At 44.5% G+C, this 12,855-nt stretch overlaps 1 protein-coding gene across 3 annotated transcripts in view; it reads left to right on the plus strand.

Annotated features, from left to right (window-relative positions):
* FBXW8 (F-box and WD repeat domain containing 8) overlaps positions 1-12,855 on the plus strand; it is a 114,841-nt gene that overhangs the window by 84,347 nt on the left and 17,639 nt on the right. For all 3 annotated transcript variants that reach the window (XM_067016026.1, XM_067016025.1, XM_059040357.2), the window contains exon 8: positions 12,699-12,826. In XM_067016026.1, the coding sequence (XP_066872127.1) occupies positions 12,699-12,826 (128 nt within the window). The remainder of the gene's footprint in view (positions 1-12,698; positions 12,827-12,855) is intronic.

A 12,855-nucleotide genomic window follows, 5' to 3' on the forward strand; every position in this document is an offset into this window, starting at 1 on the left:
ATCCCCACCAGCTTTGGGGTCAGGTCAGAGTTCATCAGGAAAGCCTGGGCAAGGGGGCAAGTCCAGGCAGAGGCACCAGGCCTGGAGGAGGGTTTCTGGGGGGCCAGGAAGTGGTGCTGGGGTGGTCCAAGCGGGCTGGAGCACAGGTGCCGTGGACTGGTGTGGGAGCTGTGCTAAAGCCATACCTGCTAGGAGTCATTTTCCTGAGAGTTGTTTTACAAGAATGCATTTAGAATAGGGAGGGCTGGGGGAATTCAACTTTTTGCAGGATGAATGCAGTTAAGTTAATGTGAATGCTGAGTCACTTCGTTTATGGTCACTTTGAGATGTGGAGCCTCATTGGAGAGGGCTAGCGCTGTGTCTTAAGTATCTTTTGTCTTCGCTCACACTGGTGTAGTTTTTGTATATGACACGTATCATTTTTTAATTTCTAAAAACATTGATCAGAATTCTAGAAGTACTGAGCAAGTTTTTACAAGACCATTACATTGACATATATGATGATCATTTCCTTCTTTCTCATGTGTCTTTAAAAATATATTTATTTATTTATTTTTGGCTGCATTGGGTCTTCATTGTTGCACGCGGGCTTTCTCTAGTTGCGGCGAGCAGGGGCCACTCTTTGTTGCGGTGCGCAGGCTTCTCATTGAGGTGGCTTCTCTTTGCAGAGCACGGGCTCTAGGTGCATGGGCTTCAGTAGTTGTGGCACAACGGCTCAGTAGTTTTGGCTCATGGGCTCTAGACCGCAGGCTCAGTAGCTGTGGCGCCCAGGCTTAGTTGCTCCGCGGCATGTGGGATCTTCCCGGACCAGGGCTTGAACCCGTATCCCCTGCGTTGGCAGGTGAATTCTTAACCACCGTGTCACCAGGGAAGCCCTCATTTGTCTTTTGAATTAAGCTTAGAATTTTATATAGGGCCTAATTTTTCTAATGGCTTTCCTGATTATTTATGTGGGATTTCCATCCGGGTTTACCGTTCCATACCTATGGGAGAGTGTGAACTTGGAGTTGATCTTGGCGTTTATTTCACTCTTTGAATACGGTGGCTTTGGTTTCTTTGTGCCAGATGAGCAGCAACTAGTTTGTTAGGGTTAAAAATCAGCTCGTTTTTCAGTTAATGAAGATCGCGGGGGCCTATTGGAAATGTTTACCTTTTTGCTCTATAATCAGTAACAGTAACACTGTAGAATAGGCTGCATGCAGGCTTTCCTTGTGTATATATCCAGACAGTTGAGACAGATGGTATTGGTTTGATAGAGGGTAGGAGAAGAGGGCACACAGAAAATGGCCTGAGTGAGTTTGAATTTCACAATATTTAAGACATTTTATTGTTTTCAAGTACACATAGCAGCTTAAGCTAACAAAAATATTACAAAGTAGAGGGCTTTTCCTTTTTATTCAATACATAGATGAATATGATTTTTTAATTTACCCGGCACTTCAGTCTATAAGGCACTGTGTTAGAGAGTGAGTTTATAATTAACTTATCAGTTACTGAGTTGCAGATGAGTTCTTCTAATGGACGCAAAGTTACTCTCTTAAGCATCCTCTCAGTGTGTTATTAATTTACAGGGTAAATCCAGTTTTGTAGAGGGTCAAAGGAAAACCCCAGCTCAGTCCACATTTGAACAATCGCATTCCAGATTAAAGGGCTTGGGAGGTTTTCAGTGGGTCACAGTGAGGCCAGGAATCATCTGAATGTGCCACGTGCAGGAAGCAGCTCTGCCGTTACCTGGGTTCCGACCGTCTCCTGCCGCAGGTGGTCCATTGATATGGGACTGACCGACTGGACCAGGACCAGATTCAATACCCAGATTTCTTTGGATCTTTCTAGGTTAGGACCTCTGGCCCAGGCTCTGCCTATTCCCCTGGGTGGCCTCTCTGGACTGTGGAGTTTCCTTAGGGTGTGAACTCTTATCTCATGTTCCACAATAAGTTTTAAAGCATATGTTGAAAATGACATGAGAATACTTCTTCCCCAGCGCCCCCTCCTTCACCTGCCCCTGCCCTTTCCCCACCTTTGGTCTCTTGTACCACCTGTCAGTGTCCCTCCTCGTGGCCCCTTTCAGATTTTGTCGGAGCAGTGGCTGCGCGCCAAGGACCGGGTGACTCGCTGGTGCGCGCCTTCTGCCTGGCCTTCAGACCCTGGAGACTGAGCCTCCCACTCTCCACCCTGCACCTCCAGAAGGAGCCTGCGCAGTCCAGAATATGCCATGTTTATTCCGGACTAGCAACAGCAGTCCCTCCTTTCCCCTCCTGTCTCTCCATGTCCTTCAGGAAAGGTCCATCCAGGGTCCCACTTCTCAGAAGAAGCCTTCCCAACTGTTCTGGCTCTCAGTGAACACCTCCCTCCCCTTACGCTCACAGCACACGGGGTCTGCATCTCACCTTGCCTTACTGTTACTGCCCAGCGCTATTCTTAACCCGGTTGCCGTCAGCTGGGAGGCAGGAAATGAGCATTCAGAGCCGAGTACCACTGCTTTAATGTTTCCGGTTCTTTTTTGGCTTGGGAGGCAGTGTCGGTGCAGTGCGGGGGTTCTCATACGCCAGGGAGTATCAGAAAAATACAGCTCTTGGGCCTCCACCTGAAGGCTTCTGACTCACCGAGACTGGGTTGGGGCCTGAGGGTCTGTTTTGCCCAGTGCTGCCGATGCTGCCGGTCCAGAGCCGCACTTGGAGCACCCCGGGCTAGTTGGAGGTCCACCTGCTCGGCTTTGGATTCTGGTTCCAAACCTTCACTTCTGTGTAAGTGATTTGGCCTCTCGACACCTCTGCTGCAGCCTCATATATAGAGTGAGTAAAATCAGGACGGCCACTGTACGGCATGGTGGGGATCAGGTGAGAGGACGCATAGTCGCGGTGTTTTGCACTTAAGGGGACGCTGTAAGGGTTAGGCATTACTGACCATTTTTGCCAGGACTCGGGAAAAGGCTTGTCATATGGTGGCAAACATTGACCTAGAAATGAGAGTAGCTGGGCTCTGCCTAGTGCATCCTCAGCTGATGTTGTTACCTGTGTCATTTGGGGCAAGTTATTTAAATTATTGTAAGCCTCAGTTTCTTTATGTATAAAATGTGTACGGCAGTGTTTGTCTTCCTTTGCTGGTTGTGAGAATCAGACGGAACGGTACTCGGAAAGGATTTGTGTGAAAGGAGTACCACGGTGATTATTAACAGCTGACATTTAGTGTGCTTCGTGCGCACGACGCTGCTGATCACATCTGTGCCGGCACCGTCGTGTGCCACGCGGTACCATATAGTGAAAGGTGGTTATGCCCTTAAGCGTGTGAAGGGGACTGGGGCGGACTGTGGGCCCTGCACCAAAGGCCCCAGTAGTTCACTGCAGTCTTTCACGCTCCTGCATCTGCTGTCATTTGTCTCGGTGATCTGATGGTAGCCACGTCCTGCCTGTCTACCCATTTCTAAGCCTTCTAAGCCTTAGTCTAACTTGGGGCCAAATAAGAAGTTGCCAGGCTGGTTGCAAACTGACACGCCAGCACCGTAATATCCTGAATCGCGTCTACGGTGTGAAGTCTACAGGCTCACGAGTGTTGTTACACGACCAGCTCTCACTTGCAATCTTCCCATTGAAAAAATCATGTCCAGGTTGTCTTTAATTTTGAAGAATTCATTTCGTAGTTCGCAGCCTCAGTTTTCCTCCCTATATAACACAGATTTAATGATCATTTTCTTTCTCGTGGGGACTTTGGTTAGTTACATGTCGTTAATATTTGTGAAGTGCTCCGAAACTGTCCGTGCTCTTTATTATGATGAAGCCTGTTGGGAACCTGAAAGGAGTATGTGAGGATTTTCAGCTTTGAGTTATATATTTGCATAATAATTATAATCTCTTCATTGCGCTAAATGCTCTGACAGTGAACGTCTCCTGTTCATTTTATGTACCCCGTCAACCCATTCTTTGTTAGTCGTATCTTATCCTTCTTCTAGCACTAGGACACAGACTGTCTAAAGAGATCCCTGAAGCAAAGCAGAGAACCATATTCTGGTCACTACCTTCCTTTATCATTTCCAGCACCTATGGAGGTCAGGGGAGAGAGAGATTGGATCATATTGGCCTGCATTTTCACCCAAGTGCACTCTTGCTCTCTGGGTTCTTTTCAGGCTTAGGTCACAATAGGTGTTGGTTTGGCCTCGCTCTGGTCCTTTGTAGACATCTGCCCACATCACAAAGCCCCATGTTTGGCACAGTCTGCGGTGATTGGCAGTGCCTTTCCGGGCAGAGTCCAGTCCTGGAACAGCAGGGGTTGCAGGTGCATTGGCACGTGGTGGAGGGCAGTGCACACAGGCCTGCCTACCCGGTGCCTGGCGAGGCTCAGCAACACCGTCCCATCCCTGAAATACCCTGTCCTCGTGGGCTTGTGACTCTCATTAAAACTTAAACATGAAAGCAGCTCAGGCTGCTTCTCCCTTTGTGCCGCGTTTGAGGGTGGACTGTGCCAGAAGCATGTCATGGAAACTGTTGAGGGGCTGCTGTGTTTCAGGGAGCTGTGCTCATGTCAGGGGTCCATTTCTTCGGCTCTGCATCTTGCTGTTTGCTGCTGCTAAAAGCACCTGAGAGGCAAGTTTTTGTTTGCCAGCAGAGTCACCTTTGGGATGGTGGTGAAAGTCATTTTCCACATGTTCACAGATACGCCGCGTTACCAAGCCTCTTGCGCTGACTTATCTCTGGCATGGACTTACGAAATAGTCTCTCTGGCTGATTGTCAAAAATTACATCATATCAGAGTAAACTGCTTTTAAATCAGACATCCATTATTCATGTATATTAACTGCTTTTTTATTGGCTGTTTTTTGTATGATTTACTCTTTTCTCACTAGCTCGCTTTCCCTCCCCAACTGTCTTTCTCATCGTTTTTTACAATCTTAGCTCATCTGTGAATTTATAGAGACTGTTCACTTAGCTTTGTATGTGAACATCAATATGCAGACCCTGCATTTTTTGTAGTAAAATTTTTGAGCACGTTTTTGTGGGTCATATTTATGTTGGGTCAGAAGAGCAACTTGGGTCATTTACGCGAGTAAATTCTACCCCAGAGACTGAGAGCTCTTTTTCTTTTGTGTCTTTTATTTTTTTTTAATTGAACATTACTAGTCTTGTGCTTTAAGTTCTGTATGGAATAAAACTGTACCTCCCACTTATGAACCAGCTAAATACGCTGCTGTTGGTGGAAAGCAAATTGACTTAATGTGTTCATCTGTGAGGGGGCATATCTTTAATATAAGGCTGGTGTGTCATTCACCTGTAATCGACACAGGCAGAGGTGTGCAGCACTTACTCATTCTTTCAGCAAATAGATACTGAGTCCTTCCTTTGTGCCAAACGTGGTACAGCTATCCAAGAAACTATCTGTTCACTCCAAACCATGATGCTGGAGGTCCCCCGTGCACCTGGCATCTTTGTGCTCCTGGTACTTTGCCCTGATGCATGGCACTTGACTGTTTGGAGTAATAAGGACTAGACAGAGTTTATTCTATTTATTTAACCCCAAATCAGTATTGTTGTTGTGTATAGTCAACATTTGTATATATTCGTGCACATTTACCTGAATCTTCTCTCACTGTTCTTGCCAGCATTTCAGACCTTTTATTCTGGAATGATTTTATATCTTCCAAAAGTATATTCTGTAGTGAGGGTCTCTTGGCCACAAGTGCTCTCTGCTCTCGGTATTTTTATCCCAAAACATCTTTATTTCATACTCATTCTAGAAAGGTGGTTTTACTAGTCCTTTATCATTCCAGGATGACAGGTATTTTCTCTCAGACCCTTGAAGAGATGATTGGTTTGACTTCCACTGTTATTACTGAGAAGTTGTTTAATTGTCATTTCCATTTAGGACTTTTTCTCTTCTTTTGGCTGGTTTTTCCTTGTCTTTAATTTTCTATGGTTTCACTCTGCTGTCTCTAGGGGTGGATTTAGTTTTATTTTCCCTGTTTGGGGTTCTCTTGCACTTCTTTCCTTTCACTTGCAGAAAGTTCTCAGCCATTGCCTTGTTGAAATTTCCCCTCATTCTCTCTATTCTTTCTGTCTAGAACTCAGGTTAGATGTGTGTTAGACCAACTTGTTCTCCCTTCTGTGCTCTTCCTCACTCACTCATCTTTTCCATCTCCATCTCTCTGTGTTGCATCCTGAATAATTTCTTCATCTTTGTCTTCCAGTTCACAAATTCTCCCTTGGACTCCGTTTAACTCATCCATTGATTTTTTTTTCTCTTTGGTTGCGGCTGGGTCTTAGTTGCAGCACGTGGGCTCCTTAGTCGCAGGACATGGTCTCCTTAGTTGCAGCATGCGGGCTCCTTCGTTGCAGTATGCACGTGGGAGCTAGTTCCCTGACCAGGGATCGAACCAGGGCTCCCTGCATTTTGAGTGCAGAGTCTTATCCGCTGCACCACCAGGGAAGTCCCCTGATTTTTTTTTTTTTTAACTTCTAGAAATTCTATTTGTTTTGTTTTTCAAAGCTGCTTAATCAGTTTTGCTGCTTTTGACCCCTCACCCTCTCTTATTTCTGTAAACATTTCCAGCATGCATATTTTTCTTCATCTGATAAACATCTGATATCCTTGGAAGCCTAATTCTTCTCTTTTCTGTCTCTCACTTATGATGAGCTGTTTCTGTGTTAGGAAAAAATTTTTTTTTTTAATTGTGAGCTCATATTTGGCTGATACTGATTTGTAGATGTCCTGTGGGCCCTGGGTTGAGAGGGTCTTCCTCCTGAGAAGATTCTGCCAGGTACCAGGAAGCATGTTACCAACATGAAAGTACTTTTAGTACTAGACCTGGGGTCTTTTGGCCTTGCAGGTAGTATAACTTCAAACTCCCAACCTGCGTGAGGCTTGCAGGCTGAGGGCAAACATTTTCCATCCTGAGCTGAACCTGACACAGGCAAGTTGCCACGTAGGCTCTCTTCACCAGTGGATAGATTTTTATTCCTGTCTTGCTTTTTGCTGAGTGTACATAGCTGTCCCAGGGGCCCAACTTCAGGCAGACTTAGAGTTCTGGTTCCCCCTGGCACTGGCTGGAAACCTTGCCTCCTATTTCCCCCGCTTCCCAGGCCCCCGACGCTGGCACGTGTCCCCAGAGCAGCCCTGACATGAGTGCTGCTCCCTTTCTGGTTGCAGTGCTCTTCGGTTTCGCCTCCTCGCGCTTTCTCGGGTTTCTTAGGAGTTAAACAGAATGTTTACAGGACTGTTTACTAGACTGAATCTTCAGTGTTTTAAACAGGATGGTCTTCCAGACATTCCAGACAGTCATAGTGTGCTGTGTTGTCAGAGGTAGAACCTTGGGCCTGGATACGGTTTGGGAGTTCTGGAATCTGGAGACTGTGGAGAGAGATCTGTGGAACCTCCTGTTTTGAGTACAAGGAAGTGGTTCCTTTGTACAAGCCAGCAGCAAGATTAGGCATCCAGAAATGGGGGAATGTGTTAATATGCAAAACAAGGACTATCTGAGTACTTATTATGTACCAGACCATGGTAAGCCCTGGGTTTGCCTGATAAACGTGTACCAGTCAGTTAATCTACAAGCACTTACTGAGTACTGGCACATGCTGGCCCCGAGTCCGTGCTGCAGGAATGAATGATTTGCTGCCCCAAGGAACTTGCAGTTTAAGTCTAGGACAGTGTTTTACAATATGTGGCATGGCGCTTGGTAACAGTGCCTCAGCTGGCCTGCTAAAATCACAGTCTCCTCGGTGACCCTCCTACCCTCCGGTGTTTGAGAACCATGGGTCTGGGGAAGAGTTGGAGGAAGCAGATGTACAGTTCAAGGGGGCGCCTCGGGGACACCAGAGGGGGTGCGTAGATGGTGAATACCTTCAGCACTGACAAGAGGGAATAAACTCTGCTAAGGGCTCAAAGAGAACACACGATAAGCTTAACTGGGATGGAAGAGGAGAGAACATGAGGCTTATTTTCTTTACTCTCTAGAATTTGGCTTCTTATCATGACTTTACCCCCTCAGAAGGGCAAAATACATGTGGTAGTGACGGAGGTGGGTTGTTAGAGATCAGAAAAGAAAGTAGGTGGACTTAGTCATCTCCAGGAATTTCAGTCACATCTTCCTCCCCATGCCTTTTTGTAGCCTTTACTTCGCTGCAACCCAGCACAGCATCTCCTAACCTTTTCTCTCTCTGTCGCTTCCCTTTTTTAAGATGGTGGCAGACAAATTATCTTTAATTCACAATGCCTTTTAAAAAGCTACAGTCTTGCGAGGAAGCCTTCTGACTCCTCCTCACCCCTTGGGAGGGGCAGTGCCTGGGGCCCGGAGGCGGTGAGCCCGCTGCTCGGCTGGACAGAGGAGGTGCTGTAACGCCTTTGGCGGATGACACATAGGAGCGTGAGGAAGACTATTTTGGTAAACTTAAAGAAAACACAAATGGAATTCCTTTTTTCAGTCATTAGCACCCAGCCAAAATCTGGGACTGCAAGGCTCTGTAATCTCTTCCTAGCTGTTTCTGTATACAGTGGTTCCTGTTTCGTTATGAGGCTAATAGCAGTCCCAGATTTAGGCAATGTTTGTATTGCTAAATCCAGTTCTTACTGGGTGAAGGAGGAAGTTGGCCTGCCTTGAGCTCCCTACTGCAGGGGCAGTAGCCATTTCTTATCCCTCTCCTCATGGTTTGGTTGGAAAGCCGGCCCTAGGCACACTAAATGGTCCGGGTCACACCTGGAAGCGGCGGGGCCTGCCTGCACCAGGGCGTTGCCGATGTTTCCCAGATGTCAGGCCCGTGGCCACCACCTCCATCCTGACTCTACACTGCTGCCCCTACTGTTACACCACCACCTGCTAGGACGTGGCTGTAAGGTGGGTCTCCTTAGAGCAGCGAGCCCCACAAATGGCGGACCAGGACAGTTGGTGGCCATGCACTAGCTGGTGAAGAGGTGGATTGTTTCAGCTGGCAGCCGGCCGAGGCTCCTGCACGTCACCCACCCTCCCTGTTCATTCCAGTGCCTGCTGCACGGAGCAGAACCATAGACATCTGTTTACTGGCCGTTGAAAGAATTACAGCATTATTTATTTTGTCTGAAAAATTAGAAACAACCCAAATATCCATCAGTATGGAATCATATATCCATAGACATGTTCTATGCAGCCTTTAAAAAGAACAAGATCTATGTATAGGTACTGACGAAGAAAAAACTCTCATGTTATTTAGTAGGAAAAACAAGTTGTAGAACAGCAGTCCCATCGAGAGAAAAAAATAATTTTATACACAGAGAGAGAGAGAGAGAGAGTGTGTGCACGCAACAGACAAGACAGACGTGTATAGAAAAAGTCTAGCAGTACATAGCCCTCCACATCCACAGGTTGCGTATCCACGGATTCAACCAACTTCGGATCGAAAATATTCCCCCCAAATTCTAGAAAGTTCCAAAAAGCAAAACTTGAATTTGCTGAGCACCAGCAACTATTTACATAGCGTTTACATCATATTAGGTGTTGTAGGTAATCTAGAAATGATTTAAAGTAGATGAGAAGATGTAGGTTATGTGCAAATAGTACACCATTTTATATAAGGGACTTGAGCATGGGCAGATTTTGGTATCCGAGGGTTCCCGGCACTAAACCCCCATGGATACCGAGAGACAACTGTATACACTAAACTGTTAAAGTGGTTATTTCTGAGAGATGGCTATCCAGAAGGTTACACAAGATATATTATGTTTGAAATCAGAAAAAAACAAAGATTCTTTAGAAATTTCAGAGAAATCTGCATAATTGACAAAAATGAAAGTTAGGGTTCTAAGAGTAGGATTTGTGAAAATACCTTAACATCTCTAAGAAGGAAAAAACAGAAAGTTCTTTTTAAGCAATGCTTGCTTCCACCAGGTGCCCTCTACATCTCCCTGGAAGCCGAAGAGAAAGGAGTAGACCCTGCAGTGTCCGAGACTACACACTGTATCTCCTGCAGTTACCTTTGTAAAATATACAACATGCTTCAGGCATTTTAGATAATTCTTAAAGAAACATCCAACTTCTATACAAATTTGCTCCTTAATCACTATTTAAACCCTTTTGTAATATACATGTGGTACTTAAAAGAAAAAAATCCCCAGCAACCTCTATTGATTTGGCGGTCACATTAGTGCAGAACATTTTCTCTAAGATTTTAGCTATGGGTCATTTTTTCCTTCTTTCCAGCATATCCACACTCTTCTGAGAGTGAGTCAAGTGGCCATGGGTTGAGACTCACCCAACTAGGGCAATAAAGAGAAAAATTAGTCTAATGCATGGTCTTAACAAGAGGGAGAGTGTGAGCATGAATAATTAATCTCACTAGTCTGTGGCAATCAGATAAAATGAAGTCCCATTTGCTCAACCTTATTAAAAGAGAGAGAGCGCAGAGGGGAGAGAGAGATGCTAAAGGTCGTTGAGGGACTCGTAACGTGGGAAGAACTGCCTCTGAGATGGGTAATGTGTTTTCTAATCTCTGTGGTCTTTAACTAAACGTAATGGTCAAGGTACTCTTTGGATAGTTCTGATTCATTGAATTATTAAACATTTTAGAAAATACTTGACTCCTGACTACTAACTTATACGATGAATTTGCAGTCTTTTTGGAGAGGGATTAGATGCCACTGTTTCATTCAGAAATGATCTATCCTCTTGTCAAAAAAGAACTTCTAGAAAAAGTAAAGACATAGGAACAGACTCAATATCAGCTTTTAATTCTTATATTTACCATGGACATTTCTTCCTGCTATAGATGTTGGAAGTATTTTAAAAAGAAGAAGAGATTGAGTCCAGAAGCCCTCTTCAAAGCTGTATAGTGATATATAAGTGCAGAATGTTACTTTCAGGGTAGACCATGAGATTGCTGGTGGTTTTTTTTTTCGCCCTCCAGGAACCGAGTTTTATGTAATGTTTAGGATATTCACTGTAGATAGAAGGTTTGATTTATTTCTATGTCCATAATTGGAAGAAGAATCTTATGTTGGATATTTTACAGTTGAAATTTTCTCAGAAACTTTTATTTTCAACTGCATGAAAATAAAAATAAAATTCTTGATAAGACTTTTAATTGATAAGTGGACTTGATAAGTGGCCCCACTTGTGGCACAGCAAATGAAACACATCAGTTTATAGTTTTACTCTCCCATTTTCATTTCTGACTGAGCTGTACAAAGGCTCCAAGCTTATCTGACAGGATCTACCTGCAGGGACCTAACAGCTCCTCGCTTTCCAGGAGAGCAAATGCAGAGGGCTCTGTGGGGTATCCATATGGAAGGGTTTGGGATTGTAGGTTATGCTTCAGAGTTTGTTGACAGCATGACCATTTAGGTGTTCAACCACGGCGAGGCTCCCAGGAAACCAAAATGGTGTTCCAGAGAAGAGACCTCTGCTTGCTGCGTAACATAGCCTAATTAGCTCTAGAAGCACAGTTATAGCCAGATTGTCATGGCCGTTGTCAGCTTGTTCTCTATGGTCTTTAGGGATTAAGAAGGCATTTTACATTTTGAAATTGCCCTCTTTCCTTTCAGGTACTGTGAGCAATTTTACTTAATATTATAGTGTTGTTTTGACTATTAGGAATTTCCAAAGATTCAATTGTTAGAAATATGTGTTAACAATTGAGATCAATGGTTTTCAAGGTAGAGTCAATTTATTAACCTCTCAGTACTGATAATTGATAAATGTATAGGTTAACAAGAAAAAATAGCACATCATTTTCATGGGTGGGCTAAGAGGAGACTCTCTACAAAATATTAACATTAAAACTTTTGAGTTCAGTGATTTTTAACCACATGATCAACAGAATATAATGTATGCTCACGTGTGTGTGTGTGTGTGTGTGTAAATGAGGAGGCTTTTGAACAGTGAATTTGGGTGCAAGGACTGTGTCTTCAGTACTTACAACAATTACCCATGGCAAGCACTTAATGCTAATTGAATTACTAAGATTTTTTTAGTAAAAGACTTAAATAATCTTTAGAAAGATTCCTTATGAATCATCCTGTTTCCCCATTTGCTGGAGAAAAGGCAGTGTTCAAATGTAATGAATACATTGTCTAGAGATCAAGGATACTTTACTTGCCTCCATACCGTATGGAACAGAGCTTAGTATAATTAGTTAGTGGAGAGTGACTGAAGAGAGAAATGTTGGCGAATATCAGTTATACCTCAATTAAAAAAAATTTTTTTAACGTTTGGGAATAAGACTTTATGTTTTGGTTTGTAGTTTAATCTAAAGGAATCATCTAGTGGTTAACTGTACAAGCTTCATCATCCGGGATGCTTATACTGTTTGTTCTTTTTACCTTCTGTGGTATAAATACAGAGGGGAAAAGAGAGAGAGAAGCCTGTACACAGACTTCTTGTTGGCCTCCCCCATTAACTAATCAGAAGCAGTCAGTGACCCTTAGTTTCCATGCTGCTTTTTCTGTGTTAAGAAATTGGGAGACCGAATTTCCCCATTTGGCATTTTTTGTGTGTCCTATGAGTTTGTTTGCACCTTGGCCTGGAATTCTTTGGATTTTCTTTACTCTTGCATTTCCTTGTGCCATTCTAAGAGCCACATCCTTATACTGTCATTACCTGGAAGGGGTCAGGAAATGAAGTATTAGAGCCTCTTCTCTAATGGGAGCTGGTGCTGTGACCGTGCCCCGGGGCGACGCTGGGTGAAAATTGTTTGTGCGGACCTGCTGCCCCTAACGCACACCCACGTGTTTTTCCTCCTCCCCAGATCCTGGTGTATAGCCTGGAAGCAGAACGCTGCCTCTCGAAGCTGGGCAACGCGCTTGGCGACTTCACCTGCGTCAACCTCCGGGACAGCCCTCCCAATCTCATGGTCAGTGGCAACATGGACAGGAGGTAGGTGTCAGTAGAGTCACATCTTAGAG

This window comes from Kogia breviceps, chromosome 15 (genome assembly GCF_026419965.1).
Source record: "Kogia breviceps isolate mKogBre1 chromosome 15, mKogBre1 haplotype 1, whole genome shotgun sequence".
NCBI lineage: Eukaryota > Metazoa > Chordata > Mammalia > Artiodactyla > Physeteridae > Kogia > Kogia breviceps.